Raw genomic sequence first — 17,103 nt, 5'->3', positions numbered from 1 at the left:
CAAATCTGATAGGGACTGAATATTTAAGGCATCTTCCTTCCAAATCTGATAGGGACTGAATATTTAAGGCATCCCACATATTCAACAGCAAAATACCTGAAATGAACAAGCAAGGCAACCTGATTAAAAATGGACAGGAGAGCTAAACAGACATTTTGCAAAAGAAGATATACAAATGGCCAGTGGGCTCATGAAAAAATGCTGGACATCACTAGTCATCTGGGGGTAGGCAAAGCAGAGCGTCAGTGATGTATCACTTTACTGTGCTAGGAAGGGCCATTGCCTAGAAGATGAAATACAACAAGTGCTGGTGAGGATGTGGAGATATAGGACTCCTTGAATACTAGTGGTAATGAAGCAAATTAGACACTTATCATAGATAATGTCGTGGAGGTGCCTCAAAAATTAAAAAAAAAAAATAGAATGACTGTAGGATCCAGCAATCCCACTGCTGGATGCATATACAAGGCAATGAAATCAATATACAAAAGAGACATCTGCATTCCCACATTCACTGGAGCACTATTTGCAATAGCTAAGGCATGGAAACAACCTGGGGTCCATCAGCTGATGAATGTGACTCATTCTTGTCAAGTCCTTCGCAAAAATCCTGACCTTTATAATAATCTTGACTGTGTGCTCTGTTTTATGTTAGTATCTTAAGGAAAGGTAGCTTCTTCTATTATGTATTCTGGTTTTTTCTCCGGTACCGGGAACTGAACTCATGACCTTGTGCTCGCCAGGCAAGCGCTTTGCCGCTGAGCTAAATCCCCAGCCCCTATTATGTATTCTGATCTGTCCCTGTATCTTTGGATCAAGTGGGAATAGAGCATAATTTGGTAAAGACTTTCATCTTATTGTTGAATTGAAGACCAGCCCTGAAAAGTCAAATAAGCATAAGCATTGTCTTTTTATATTTTCCAAAATTAAAGTAATAATAACACATTTTTTATAATCATTTTTTGAAAGAATTAAAATACCTTTAACATTACTAGTGGAATGAGGTTAGATCATACAGTTAAGCACTTCTAAACTCATATCCTACTTTGCCATTTTCTAGCTATAATTTTGAAATTTTTAATTTATTTCTTTTACTTGATAAATAGGACTGTTTTTTGCTTTATTAGGTAATAATATAAAATACATGCCAACTACTTACCATAATAACTTTTATAATCAGTTTACCATTTCAGATGAATTCAGCCCATAACTTGAGGCTATTTCTAATATATCCTTCTTTTACTTGAAATTTAGAATTTCTCATAAGTATGTGGCATGTTGAGCTGTGCACAAAACAGCACCATCTCTCTCTTCTTTCCTAAAGAGATACACATTATCTCCAAACATGAACAGACAAGAATCCAAAAATTGCACAATTATTAAGCAATTCAGTGTTCTCAAAACCAATGTTCCTTTGTACAAAATTGGTTTGATTGAGTTCAGTGTAATGACTCATTGGGCTATTTCATAATCACAAATGATTCCAAATTCACATACTTAATCCTGTAAAAATGGTACCAGAAGATGGAAGATATTTAATTTTATCATCTAAAAGCATTACAAATAATTAGTTCTTCCTAAAATATACCTTGATTCAAAGAATATTTTCATTCAAAACTTCAGGAAAAAACCACAACTCTTTAAATTGCATGAAATCAGTTTCTTTTCAAAAATCACTTTGCTTGAGCTGATGGAAATTCTGACAGTGTTTCCCTTTTGTGATGTATTAAATCACAGCTTGTTGTTTATCTGGGGAAACTTACATCGGAGGCAACTGACTCACTAGATGTGTCCTATGAAAACAATCCAGAAAAATAAATCAGGGCTGCTTTGTAGAGGGGCACACAGAGTGCTAGAAGCTCAGTTCACAGTTTCCATCAAGCTCTATAGCAGCAGGGACACGAGATGTCACTTAATGCATCAAATAGGGTTTTTCAAAAAGTGCTACAAATCAGAGGCTGGACACAGAACTGCCCCGGACATTGCCCACATTATTATCATGAGCAGAGTTTGAGCAGTCTTCAGGTCAAGCGAGAGATGCTCAAGTGATGAGGTTTGCTTGACTGCTGACACAAGCAGTTAAAGACAGATCAGTGAAGGGCTGAGGAAGTGCCTGTCTCTTTGAGTTGACCGAGAACTGACATATCCCTGCTTTTTCTTGGCCCCAGGAGGGAGAGGCGAGCAGCTGTGTGGGATCAGGGTATCTTGTGAGCTTGCAGCTGGGATGCTTTTTCTTTGGAAGAACACCCTGGCTCCAGGGGACAGGATGGAACTGGATTAGCTGGAAAAGTATTTCCCTCGGTAGAAGAGGAAAGCCAGGAGACTCTCGTTTCAACTATTCTTCTTCATAGAATAGCAAGAAGATTTTCTTTTTCCTCAAGAAAAAAATAAAGGGAAGTAAAATAAAGCAGGTGGGGATCGATTCTTCAGCAACTGCAGGGTAACAGTCAAAATGTACTGACTCGATGTATTCTGTAGACAGCTTTGAGAAAGTTTCTGGGATTTCCACTTCTTTTTTTACTTTTACTGTAAACTACATTGGCCTTGGGGCTGGGGATTTAGCTCAGCGGCACAGCGCCTGCCTGGCAAGCACGAGGTTGTGAGTTCGATTCCCGGTACCAGAAAAAAAAAACAAAAAACAAACAAACAAAAAATAAACTACATTGACCTTGATTATTTTGTAATAATCAATTGCACATACATGAGAATAATTATGTAGCATCTTTCAGTTAGCTCAGTGTTGTACTAGGTTCTGCAGATTGAATCCAGAGATCATACACTGAGTTACATGCCCAGTGATTTTTAAATTTTATTTTTTTGAGAAACAGTCTTACTAAACCAGTAAGTAACCTCCGTTGGACTCAAATTTGCTATCTTCCTGCCTCAGCCTCCCAGAGTGCTGGAATTACAGGAATCAGTCCACTCACCCAGCTTTGATTACCTCTTTATACTGTTATTGTTTACCTGCCGTCTCTTCCAGAATGCTAGTGAGTTAAGAATTTATCTTTGCTTACCTTCAACTTAGTCAAATGCCTTATACTTTGTGGGTTCTTAAAAATCCATAAATGTTTACTGACTGAAGAGATGAGCATACACATGTTTCCACGCATGCGTGGATACATTTTTGATGCTCCTAGCAGAGAAACAGGGGGGGCATGGCTGACGGGGAGTTAGAAGTGGTACAGCTACACTAGTCCTGATTCTTCCCTTTGAAGGTGAAAAAAAAGTAGGAAACTTAAACCTTTCTTGAGTTTGTTTGGAAAGAAAATAGAAGGAAATTGGTAAATTTTCTATTTTATCCCATGTCTCACTGACATTACAGGATAATTGCCATTTTTAAAAGGGAAAGAGAGAAACCATATTTTCCTGGGGCAAGAAGATTTTATTTGAGGCTAGGGATTCTAAATATCTTTTTGGTGATTTGTCAAAAAATGACCTAAGCGCATCAGCACTGTCCTAGTTACTAAGCTAGAAACAGAATTATAAAAAATAAATTGTTGGATATCAACCAGGATAAATCTTGGAGTAGGTTCCTTGCCACACAGCAGGGGAAAAAAAGACAGGATGTCTTAGGGCAACCTGATCTTTGTCTAACACGATGTTTACCAGAGTTCTGACATTTATAAGCAAAACAATGCTATTTATCAATGAGATAACCAGAGGGGAGAGGAATGCATGTCTTCCTAGACTTTACTCAGAAGTGATTTTCTGAGAATGTGTTAAGGAGAGTTCCTTTTTTGACAAATAATCATATTTTAAAGACCTTTTTGGATGATTTGGTAGAGAAAATAAATACTTCTTGGCTACCCTGTGGAATTGTGTTTTATTGGAAAGTTTACAACTATATTAAAGGCTGTTTATTGAAAAAATTAATTTAAGACAGACTTCTCTTCCCATTACTATTGCTGAATAAGTATTAACCCAAAATATTATGACTTAAAGATACAGTTTTATTTCGCTTATAACCTGAAGTACCAGAAATTTGGGAAAGGCTCAGAAGAACTTTGTCACGTGTGGCCTCATGCAACTGCAGTCAGGTATTTGTTGAGATCAGTGTCCTGGGAGAGCTAGCCTGGACTCAGGTGGCCTTTCCAAACATGGTCTCAGTGGAGACATTTCCATGATTCTGGTATCCCCAGAGATAGTATTCCAGTAGCACTAGAAAGTGGCTGTACTGCGTTTTCTGCTGGAAAATTCTGTGAAATTTTGGTTCTACTATGTTCTACTGGCTCAAGAGGCATCAGAAATTCTACCCTAGATTAGGTGGGGAAGGAGGGGAATCCAACCTACTTACTGAGGGAACTGGGATGAGTTCTTACAGTAGGAGAGAATGAAAAGTAGGAAATGTATGTTTTTCCATCTTTGGATAATACAATTATCCACACATTTATTTACTTTTTTTCTGTTTTTGTCTTTTTGAGATAGGGTCTCACTATGCAGTTCAGACTGACCTTGAGCTCACTTTGTAGCCCAGACTGGTCTCGAACTCACAGCAATCCTCCTGCCTCAGCCTCCCAAGTGCTGGGATTACAGGCGTGAACCTCCACACCCGGCCTCCACACATTTATTTAGGTTTTTATGTATTTCTAATAAGTGGCATGAACATAAACTATGATTATGTCCAGAGGGCCCTCACATATTACATATCACTATGAAAGCTATTATATTTTTTAAAAAATACACATTCTTTAAGAAATTAGATAAATCATAAGATCATTTTATAGTTAAGCCTGCTTAAGATAATAAAAAAGGCATTATGCCACATCTCAATGACTTTGTTTATATTATAGAACATCTTATTTGAAGCAAAGTTTACCTGGGTGGTTGTCATATTAATTTTAAAGTGCTTTGTGTCTTTTCCATATTGTTTTATGGATAACACAAAACTCCTAGTTGTTGATAGAAAACACTGAGTTAAAATTATATAGAGTTAACACAAATATATATAGCTAACAAGAACATTTGTTCAATTTATGTGAACAGTTAAAGAAAGAACCTTTGATAGAATAACTGTTCCCATACAGTATCACCTGGTTTTATATTCTTTGATGATTAGTTTTAGTTCAAATGAACATTTTTCTTTTTTTTCTGGTAGTGGGAATCGAACTCACAACGTTGCGCTTGCCAGGCAGGCGCTGTGCTGCTGAGCTAAATCCCGAGCCCCTAAATGAACATTTTTCAATCATCAAAAATAATCTGTATCTCATGTACCTCAATTTACTTCAGGCTCAGTATTTTCAGGTGATGAGACAGAGGACGAGGGACGCTAATCTGAGGTCCAACCCTATCTGGGTAATGCTTGAGTTAATATAACCCAGGATCACTCTAAAGATCGCTCTAAACATGAATAAACACAGATGATATTTTATAGGTTTGCAAAATATATATTCTTGCCACCATTATAAGGGGCTATGTTGACTAGAAGCAGCTTTTTGGGGCCTATGGACTTGTTGGCAAGCATGTGTTCGTTAAACTGAAGGTGTCTTACCCAAAGGTAGAGCACTGCGGACACACACTCCAAACGCCCTGCCCTTCATGAAACACTGATAAGCGCAATACCAGGAAATGAGCGACAAAAAAATAATAATCAGCCCAGGGTTAAGATTCTTAGATGAAATACCTGTGTTTGTCATACAGGCAAAACAATTTCTAGTCTCAGGATGCTAGCATAGAGCTGTAACGTACAGAGGGAAAGAGAGTTACAGTCTAATAATGAGCAGCGTGATTAGGGCTGTGCACTTTTCTCCCTTACTGATGATAACCATAGGTTGTGGTCATTCAGATCCTCCCTGGTAGTACTGCAGATGATTACTTTGGGGTAGAGCTTTTTAATTCTTACAAAACCTGTATGAGAGATGTATGTCCTGATCTGCATCTCTTCTTCCACGTTATTTTGAAACAAATTCCTGTGACTATTATTTTATCCAATCACACGTGATAATATTTTCCGGAAGAATAAAATTCTTAAATAAAACAATCATGTTTAGTTCAAGCTTTAACAGCAATTTCTTAAAATCAGTGAGTTCATGGACACACCTTTAATCATTTTAAAATATTACTAATGTTCATTTTACAGTGTGTTTATGTGAATAAATACGCAAATGCCGTACATGTACTTGCTTTTTTTGGCAGGGGTGAGGGCTAGGGATTGAACCTAGGGCCTTGTGCATACTAATCAAGGACCCTACACCCTTAGCCTAAATTGAACTTTGAAAAAATAAATCTTCAGTTTGTTTCAGACTATAGTTTCAATAATACATTTCCTTTGAAATTTATTTGTTGAAAAAAAAACAGATTTTTCATGGATTTGTCTTTTTAATGAACTTTAGCATGTTCTTTAGACTGGGTTATTTGTGTGTTCGTTTTTGACAATATAAATCTATGAATGCTCTCTTCAACCAGAGGTGTATATGTGACCCTTCCCTAGGATAAATATGTACCATGAAAATAAATTATTATTTTGAATCTGTAAAACACATAGGACAGATAAAGCAGTACTCTTTAGACACTTACATGACAAAAGGTGCTTCAAAATGGATCAATGGTAAAGAAAAGATATTGAGGGTAATTTCAGATGTCCATAAAGGGAATGACATATTTGATGGTATAACTTATTTGAAACTTTAGAATTAGAAAACATTGAGATCATGGTAGTTAGCTGTACCCTAATACAGTAACGCTACAGTTTGTGAATGCTTCGTGAACAATTCCACTAGCAAACAGAAGCATTTGACAAAATTTTGCTTCTGCTGAAGAACCGCACGTCGAGTGAGGAATGCGTATGTGACCATCTTCCCCAGAACCATGGAACCAATCAAGTTGGTGAACCAATGTACCACTGCACTTCTGAGAGGGGAAATACTCCAATAAAAGTACAATGAAGGGAGATGTTGTTTCAACACATGGCAGAAAGGATCTCAAAGGCATCCTATGCACATTCCACACTAAGATAGCAGAGTGGCCTGATCTTTAATCAGTCAGAAAGACAAACCTGTATGCAAAGGAGCCAAAAAAATACTGATAGAAAACAATCATTCAAAATACACTGTTTAGAAGACAGTTGTAGGTAAGCATTTTTAAAAATGTATGCAGTGGTCACTTGTTTAAATGATGCACTGGGTCCTTCCAACTTGACTTTTCAGACCATCTTGATTCTTGACCTGCTTTAGCTATCAGGCACCTTGGATTATTGATTTAATTTACCTGCATCCTTGCTTTATTATCTGGAAGAAAGAAGGTTAGCTGATGCGTGGAAGAAAGTTAACTTTGAAATTTCTTGATTTCAAGAAAAAATAAATTTTTGAGATGTTGAACAAGTTAGTTTCTTGGAAAACTCAAAACCAAGCCTAGCAAAATCACAACTTGCTATGCACTATCATAATCATTTTTTAAAGAAGGTATATTAAAAGCAGGGAAGGAAGCAAAGGGCAGCAATGTCTCAGAAAAGTGTCACTTTGTATTAAAACTAAACAGTGTCCTTATATTTTTGTTATTTACATACATTCTGATAAAAATGTTTTTAATGCATTTGCAGAATTTGGGAACCATAGACTAGCTGGTACCTAAGGGTAACTCTCTTTGTGACATTCTAAGAACTCATACTGGAATAATTTGCCCATTATGCTCTTCCAAGATTTTAATTAATAGCCTAATGCTTTGTCTCAGTCTTTGAATGGATAGCATGCTATAGAACAATTCTCGTTGGAGATACATATAGGTTCAACTGAACGCAAAGTCATGTTGGACACTAGGAGAGCTATCTTCTGGCCAGGTTTTAGCACTCCTAGGTGGATGAGATTGTTCATGTCTCTAAGTTTTAACAAAATGCCATTTAAAAAAAGGGAATTACCACACCGCCTTACCTGTCACAGTTAATTCTTGTGAAGTTGAATAAAGTAACATGTTTAATTTTTAAAGTAATGTCTAAAGCCTCTAAATTATTACTAATAAAGCATCAACATGTGAAATCTCTCCAAGGGACATTAAATTATTATAATTCAGATAAAGTTATATGATTATCATTTTAGTCACTAAAATATTTCCCCAAGACTTGAACTGCAAATATTGCAAGACTGAAGATAGTATTTTATAATAAACCTTCAGAAATAAAATGTATATAATTCCCTTTAAGTATTTTCTGTTCTTACAGAATTCTAAGATGAAAACATCAATAAAATTGTTACCTGCCCAGGCACATTCCTTTCCTCTATATCTGAAATTTTATTTTCAGTTTGGTTTTGAGCAAATGTTAAGAAAGTCTCTGGAATTTAAATTCACCAATGTATAAAAATAAGTGTGCATGGACATTAAGACTGAACACACACACACACACACACACACGTATGCACACACACACAGAGTCCAAGAAGCAATAATGAGATATGAACAGCTAAGTATACTCCAAATGAAAGGAAACGTGTTTTTTTTGAGTTGGATAACATGAATTATCAAAGATTTTGGCAGAAATATACTCCCTTTAATTGCATGAAATTAGTAAATTGACATTTCTGAAAATGGCAGTGATTGCGGCTGCATAATGCCATTAAATATCCTCCTACCAGGTAGCTGTTCTGGTGGTTTACAGTTTATCACTGAAAGCTCTTCACTCTTGCTATTTCTGTGGAACTGTTTCTGTGTCAGCTCTATGTGTATGGAGCATATTGACGTTAGTTTATAGCCACCTGCTTTTCGATATTGACATTTATGAAGATAGTGGCCACTAAATTAAGAATAAGATATTCTCCCACTGTCACCAGAACAGTGATATTGCAAACAAAAAGATATTTGGAAAATCTCAGAAGTAATTTTAGATACAGTACAGGTAATTTTCATGCAAAAAATGAAGATGATTGAAGTGCGCGTGACATGGATCATTTTAAAGACACAAAATGAGGGTTATTTCTTACCAACATTATGGTTGTGGTATGCTGCTGTAGTTGTTTTTAATTGAAATTCTGAATTGAACTTGTTTTCCTTGAGACATGGGTAGCAATTTTTGAATTGCTCTTGCCATATTCTCAGAATGTAATAAATTGATTATTCCTAGGCGTAATGTAACAAAGCACTATTGAACAAATTTTTTAAAAAAAATCTTTAGTTTCAGATATGATCAAAATACATTTAAGATATATGCTATGCTGTCTTAAAATATAAAAATGACCACATTAAATTAATAGAATATCACATTTTCACTTACTATCCTACACGAATGAGAGCAAAGCAAACTGAAGAAGAAAGGTTTCATTTAACATTTTTCTCTATTAACATTTATAATGATTTATTCAAAGCAGTATGACTTTTGAGAAAAACTGGTCAAATGATTACTGAAACATTTTATAATACCCTGAGCAACTTGCTTATTCAACATGTTTATATTTATGAACTGAAAGTAGTAACTGTATTAGGCATAAATCTTACATTAAAAAGTAAAATTACATATAAAATTAATTTTAGAGAAGTTCTGCCTACCAAATTTATTTTATTCTAATTAGCAGCATATTTATTGGTTATAAAATATCAACTAAAATTAATATTGTTCTAGCATTCCAATTAAACCTGAAAGAATTGGTCTCTCAAAGTCTGGATAAATTTTCAGGTTGTTACCACCCAACTTAGTTACCACTTAGTTATGTGAACAACTGTGATCAATTTAGCAAAAGGAGCCTCATAACTAATGTTTTAGTTATAGTGCGTCTCTATTGATAAGGTATTTCTGTAGAAATGTGGAGATTTATACATCACTCAAACGGAGCACTTACTCAAAAACAGTGAAGGAAAATATAGTGTATAACGAGAGAATTGAGATATGCATTACAGAAAATACAAAATTTCCCCTTAAGTAGAGGAGGTTTTTCATAGAGAAAACACCATGTTCATTTTCTGATTAAAACCAAAAATTATCATTTGACTTATTTGCAAAGGATAAAGCAAACATATAAACCTGAAATTGATATAATTCTTGGGAGGAAAAAGGTCATTGGTAACACTATGGCTGTGACACTGACTTCCTTCTGATTCCATTCTTTGCAGTTCTGTAGCCATGAACCCTTTATTACTGACTACACCCTACTTTCATGCCTATGCTAGGTCTGGACAAAGTGCCCACCGATCTTCCGCCTGACACAACGCTGCTGGACTTGCAGAACAACAAAATAACTGAAATCAAAGATGGAGACTTTAAGAATCTGAAGAACCTTCATGTAAGAACAATATTATTTAGTGATAGTAATATATGACTCAATGTATTTTTCAAAAGCAAAACTAGAAAAAGCCCAAAGTACTTATGGTAATAAATCAATGGATGTGTGTTTAGCAAACTATTTTCTTGGTGATGGTGCGCAGCCAGAGCATCATAGGAATTAGCCAGGAAAATATCATCCAGTGTTCCTGCGTATAACCAACCTTCAGTATCTGTTCGAAAAATTTTTATACCTTAATCATTTTTCACATCATTGCAAAAAATAAATATATATATATCTTTTTAGGTTATATTTCAATAGTGGAAAAATATGAAACAAATCAGTACTGATATTATTTCTTTCTTTGTTCCTTTCATGTTTTTTCATTTATTTTCTAAGAGAGCTGTGAATGGTCTTCGAAATTTTCAAATATTGGCATTGAGAAAATAGAAATAATCTTTCACATTTTATATATATGCACATACTCAGGAATGTATTTATGATTATGTGTGCTGTATCCTTAACTGTGGTTTTACTTGGATTTCCACTTCTCTGTATTATGGTGTCCAGTCCACTGGTGGGAATTCTACCAGAAAGAGATGGCCCTCAAATGGGTTTCATGGGGAAATTTTATAGAAGAGAGTTTTTGCTTGGAGGTATTAAAGCAAGAAATAAAGAATTAGAAAGAATCCTGATCCACAAGTCCTGAAGGCCTGAAGTAACTCAGGGGTCCTAGAGTCATGGAAGAGTGGAGTAGCTGTTGTCCTGACTCTTACGTCCTTCCAACATCTCCTCTGGCTGAACCTACAAAGTGGACAGGGGAGGACATAGGGTGACGCAGTCCCTGTAAGTCAGTTCCCATGACATATAGGAGACCTCAAAAGACTGAAGCATGAATAAAGCTGTAGATGGCAGAAGGTGTGCTGTAAACAGAGAATATCCAGCCCAGTCAAATAGGGCTCAGCCTTCTCAAGCAGCCTTCTGTAGAAGTAAAGGCAATGTCTGCTGACAAAGGGACACGAAAATCACTGTGTGAGATATGTATGTGGTAGCTTTCCCACAAAATATCAGCACGTATGTAGTACAAACAAGCCAGGCTTCAATGTCTAAACTTAGCCTATGAAAATCTCACTGTAAGAGGCTGGGGATTTAGCTCAGCTGCACAGTGCCTGACCAGCAAGTGCAAGGTCATGAGTTCGATCCCCAGTACTGGAAAAAAAAAAAAAAAAAAGAAAATCTCACTGTGTCTATGTTCTACTGTGGGAACGCTCTTGAACTGTTGAGTTCAGTCATTTAATGTTAAAAGTGTAATTTGAAAATACAGAATTCTTAGAAAATAGGATTTTCTAGTGATATAATGCTCATCTGTGGGAATTAGTTCTCAATTTCTTCTAATGAGTTTCATAGAAATACATTTTTAAGGTTAGGAGAGTAAACATAGCAAATTTTAATTTCACATCCATTTACTTCTTCTTGTCTTGATAGAAAATATTGAGGAGCTATATAGTAACAATAAATAATACATAGTAAAATATAAAAATAAATCATTATTATATATATTAGAGTAAGATATACAGATAAATGATAAGAAATACAAATATAAGATATATTGCAAAAATACATACATATATATTTTATTACATATTATTTATTTGCATATATATTTTATTAAATAAAATATAAAAAAATAAATTGGCCAAGATATAATTGATAGAATGAAGATAAGATTTACATATGAGCCTTCTGACAGCTTAATTGACAAAAGAAGTAACTATTTAGTCAGTAGAAAAACATATACTGGATTTTTAAAAGGATCAAATATTTTTCCCTAAGACTTGAAGATTCTACATAGAATCACTAAAAGAAAATAAAACACATAAAAAATTCATGGTCAGTTTCCAACAGTATAAGCAATATGATATTGGCAAATGTTAAAAGTAAGTAAGAGATAAATTAGACACCATCTTATATCAGTTTACCAGGTAGTGTTTTGAACAAGTATGTGGTAAAGTGTTTTAGATTAACAGAACAAAGGTAGAGAAAAGAAAAGAGGGCTTTCTGCACAAGAAGAAAGCAAAGGCAGAAGAAGAGTGAGCATCAGACAACAAGCAATACAAGCTGACCCAAGGAAAGAGCCGGGCTCCAAATCCGGGGAGGACACCGCCTGAGTGAGAAATGCTAAAGCAGGACGAGGGGAGATGCTGAGCCATCGCCGCTGCCCGGGTGGGAAGCTGGGGCTCCTCTCACCAGCTCTCTGCTCTCTTCCTTAGTCTTCACTGGGGATGAGCTAATGGCAAGACCAAAGAGGTCTGCAGTGATTATTTAACCTATCATTGGAATACATTTAAACAGATGGTAATAATGAAGAACATTATTTTCAGTAAATATATTTTTTGATGGTACTGAGGATCGAACCCAAGGTTTTGTGCTTGCTAGGCAAGAACTCTTATCACGGAGCCACATCCCCAGCCCTTAGTAAATATTTTGAAAAGTTTCTTTTTATTTTCATAAACTTATCCCAAAGCTGCTTTTATAAGGAAGGGAAATTCTCTTGTAATAATCTCAATTTCCTGTGTATTTAAGTGCACTCTGAATAATCTTTTAAAATTCTTGTATCCTTAAGTAAGAAACACCTCATTCTGTATCATTCTTCTTAAATCCAGTGTTGGTAATAATGTGTTCTTTCTTTCCCAAGTTCCCTCTGAGTATGTTCCTAGACAGCCATAGTCTTCATAATTCCTTTGGTTCCACTTCAAAGTGTACATTGGAAGAAGGGAGAGAGTTTATTAGAGTGTCTGACCAGGCAGAGGGTGTTAAATAGCTATTTTCCCCTTACTCTTTCATTCTTGATCATTTACTCCTTGTTATTATGCAAGGAAACATTATAATTTCATCAAGGAAAGCTGCATTTGAATGAGAAGGAAGACAAAAAGGAAAATTTAGTAAGGATTAAAATAGATTTAATAGCAAAAATAAGATTTCTTTATTCTCTAAAAACCCTACTAATTTATGCCACTGCTCCATGTGAGTAGTTGTATATGAATAGGTTTAAATTTATAATGAATGGGGAAACTGTAATTGTTTATAATATAATTGAAAAAGAAGTGTGATAATGCTAACTTTCAATATTTTTCTTTTCCATTAAAGCTTAATAAATCTAGTTCGGAAAGATTTTTTAAAATTAAAAGTTAACAAAAATTGTCAATAACTGAATAATAACAAATACTTGCTTAGCAGTTTCTATATACGAAGCACAGTTCTTAGTATTTTAAATGCATTAATTTTCTTGATCTTTAGAATTAGTATTATTCTTAGGCAGGAAGACACTCAGTATCCCCTTTATATAGACAAGGAAATGCAGGAACAGTGAAGGTACATGCTCATACTCACATAGCAGATAACAGCCAGAGTTTGAATGCAGCAAGTCAGGACCAGACATTTGCATTAATAATTGCCTATACATATGTGACTAAAACACCCTATTGGAATAATACCTGGTATAGTATAAACTGCACATAAGAGGCTTTGGAGAAAATGTACATGTTAAAAAGGAGTTCAACATCTATTAAAAAAACAGATTTTTCAGTTCATGTTTCATGTATTTAAGTAGATCAAAGTTTCAAAATTTTGCTCCACAGGTGACAGTTGAAAACCTCTTTTGCATTTTGCATTAATTTTTTGTCATTTTGTGTTTGTAGAAAGCTGCTAGATGCAGGTCAGTCTTCACTCTTCTGGCTCTGGTTTTTAGTAATTTCTCTAATGTTTTGCTTGTTTTTTTTTTTTTTTTTTTTGGTTTTTTTTTTTTTTGGTTTTTCTCCGGTACCGAGAACCGAACTCACGACCTTGCGCTTGCCAGGCAGGCGCTTTTGCCGCTGAGCTAAATCCCCAGCCCATGTTTTGCTTGTTAATATCAATTTCCTTAAGTCCCGTAAGTTTTTTTTGTAATTTAAAAAAAATATTTATTGGAATCTTTTAGAATTTTAGATTAATCCAACAATGCATCATTTTGAATTAGTTAAAAGATTATGTATTCTTAATCAATTTTAATGCATTAAATGAACTACACAAGAATAAATGTGGATTCTTGTGTTTATGAATCTGAAAAGCCTCATATTCGATGAATTTAATTCATTTTTCTTCTCTACATTATCATATAAGCAAAATTGTGAAAAACATAAAATTTAAAGTGCTATTTTCTTAGGCCTTGATAAAATTTTGCACAGTTCTTTAGAATAGCTGATAAAATAAGAATATGTGTATTTTTAGAATATAAGGATTGCTGGAATGGAATAAATAAGTTCACAAGTACAGGGCTGGGGATTTAGCTCAGCGGCAAAAGCGCCTGCCTGGCAAGCGCAAGGTCGTGGGTTCGGTTCCTGGTACCGGAGAAAAAAAAAAAAAAAAAAAAAAAAAATAGTATAAGTTCACAAGTACATTAGCAATATCTACAGCTATAATAATAGTGAATTAAAGGCAAGTCATCATATTAGAAGAATGTACAAACAAAAATCAAAGAATTACTAAAATCATTAATATGTTTGTCATGTAAAACTTCTTCTTATTAAAAAAAAGGCAGATGAAAAGTCAAAAGAAAATATGATAAGGTTCTTTATGTCATACTCACTACATTCTGTGGATCAGTTATTAAAATATATGAAAATTTAATAAAATAAATATCCTGGGATACCAAGCCTAGTAGTACATTCCTATAATCCCAGTACTTGAGAGGCTGAGGCAGGAAGATCATCAGTTCAAAGCCAGCTTAAACTATTTAATGAAACGTCTCAACCCTGTCTGACAGCAAGAGAGAGAGAGAGAGAGAGAGACAGAATATGTCACTGAGGAATCTCTCCTTAAAAAAAGATTACAGGAAATAAATAGTAAGAAACAAAAGAAAATTAGTTTCATCTTTTGACTGACAGGGATAGCCAAAGTAAAGCAGTGAGTTAGAACACAATCAGTATAAACTACAGAGTAGTTTTTATGCAGTTACAGTGAAATTTTAGTCTCTTGCATTGCTGGTGATAGTGTACATTAGCATTGCCCATTTCTGTACAGGAATTTGTAACAATAGTCAGTAGAGATGGACCTTTAGGTTGAAAAGCAAACTACCAGAAGGATGTGTGTGACACTGATTGTAGGAATCTTGGGTCATTATAGTTATTCAATTATTAACAATATTTTAAGAAGTATATATAAATATCATATGCATAAAGTAAATGAATTACATTTGCTTAAGTTTTAAAAAAATTTCTTGGTATCTTCCAGGCTTTTTCTGTTGGCTCCATGAATAGAATGAATCCATACTCTTTCTCTTTCTCTCTCCCCTCTCTATATATGCACATTTATGAAGATCCATGCAGAAGATTTTATACTTCTAAAGGGAATTTTTTGTTTGTTTGCCATCTGCAGGCATTGATTCTTGTTAACAACAAAATTAGCAAAATAAGCTCTGGAGCATTTTCACCTTTGGTGAAATTGGAACGACTTTATCTGTCCAAGAATCACCTGAAGGAATTGCCAGAAAAAATGCCCAAAACTCTTCAGGAGCTTCGTGCCCATGAGAACGAGATCACCAAAGTGCGGAAATCAGTATTCAATGGATTGAATCAGATGATTGTCATAGGTATTTATAATCTTATTACTTGAAGAACAACACTCAAGGTTCAATGTAAGAGATTTGAAGTAATCTTTAGCTGCAGGAATGTAAACAAGCTCTAACCTTTACACCCAGACTCCATACGAAATGTAGTAATAGGACCAGGAGAAATGGGAGATTCAATGTGTGTCTTACAAGGATGTTTTTATTCCTTGACCTTGAGGATCTGAGAACGTGGAGAAGGCTGGAGGACTGTGGTTACCCTACCCAGCATACGCCCCATAAGAAATAGTGCTTTATTGGTGATATTTGGGGATCCTTGTTCACAGTTGGGATTTTTGTGTGTGTTCTGAAAACACATAAACCATTTGCTTTAAAAATGTGTTATAGTTTTGTCATATGTGTGTTAAAAATATAATTTTATATGTGGCTTACAAGATACTATATTGAAATTCTTTAACAGCATTTGAAATTTCTTAGGATAGTAGTAGCACAGGTCTGATTTACAGACACTTGTTTTAAAATTTTCTTTTTTTTAAAATTGCAGTACTGTGAATTGAACCCAGGGCCTTCCCACTGAGCTATACACCCAGCCATAATTTCTATTTTGAAACAACAGCACTTGCTTTAGTATTAAGTGCTTTCTCTGCAATCCTTAAATAATGCTATTTTTTCATAAAGTTTTTTTTTAGCTTTCTAATTTTTGTTTTTTGCGGTTCTAAAGACCATGCCTTTTCAATTTCTTGTGTTTTTTTTAGTCAAGATGTTACTGATATAAAATTCTTTCTAGAATCTTTGTTGAAACAGACACTACTCTGAGTTATAATTCCTTAATCTCTTCTCTAAATTCTTTGCTTATTCTGCATTTGTAGAACTGGGCACAAATCCACTGAAGAGCTCTGGAATTGAAAACGGAGCCTTCCAGGGAATGAAGAGGCTCTCTTACATCCGCATTGCCGACACCAACATAACCTCCATCCCTCAAGGTGATAGAACTTTCTCCAAAACATTTTGAAAAATCTACATTCAAAGATTTTGACATTTTAAAAAAGTGGTTGTTGAATTTTACATTGTGATCCAAGAAGCCAATCTTCTTTCTAGTAAATTCTCCATACCTGGAAGTGCTTAAATTGAGCTCAGTTAATCATCAGGTCATCTGGTTTACAGAAAAGATAAACAGGTTTCTGTGAATTTCCCTCTAAGTTGAAGCTTTCGTAAACTGACTTTATATTAAGGATCATAGCACAAACAAAAGATATAGCTAATTTTAAAAAATTGGTTTGGTTCTCTGTTAAAGAAAATGGAAGTACTTCTGAAATTCAGCCA

At 34.8% G+C, this 17,103-nt stretch overlaps 1 protein-coding gene across 2 annotated transcripts in view; it reads left to right on the top strand.

Annotated features, from left to right (window-relative positions):
- Nucleotides 1–17,103, top strand: part of Dcn (decorin) — a 36,420-nt gene that overhangs the window by 8,725 nt on the left and 10,592 nt on the right. For both annotated transcript variants that reach the window (XM_005374450.2, XM_005374451.1), the window contains exons 3-5: nucleotides 10,087–10,199; nucleotides 15,591–15,804; nucleotides 16,650–16,763. In XM_005374450.2, coding sequence (XP_005374507.1) covers nucleotides 10,087–10,199; nucleotides 15,591–15,804; nucleotides 16,650–16,763 — 441 coding nt within the window. The remainder of the gene's footprint in view (nucleotides 1–10,086; nucleotides 10,200–15,590; nucleotides 15,805–16,649; nucleotides 16,764–17,103) is intronic.

This window comes from Chinchilla lanigera, unplaced genomic scaffold (assembly GCF_000276665.1).
Source record: "Chinchilla lanigera isolate Chin_1 unplaced genomic scaffold, ChiLan1.0 scaffold00004, whole genome shotgun sequence".
NCBI classification, from domain to species: Eukaryota; Metazoa; Chordata; class Mammalia; order Rodentia; family Chinchillidae; genus Chinchilla; species Chinchilla lanigera.
This window is presented reverse-complemented; position numbering and strand designations above follow the sequence as displayed.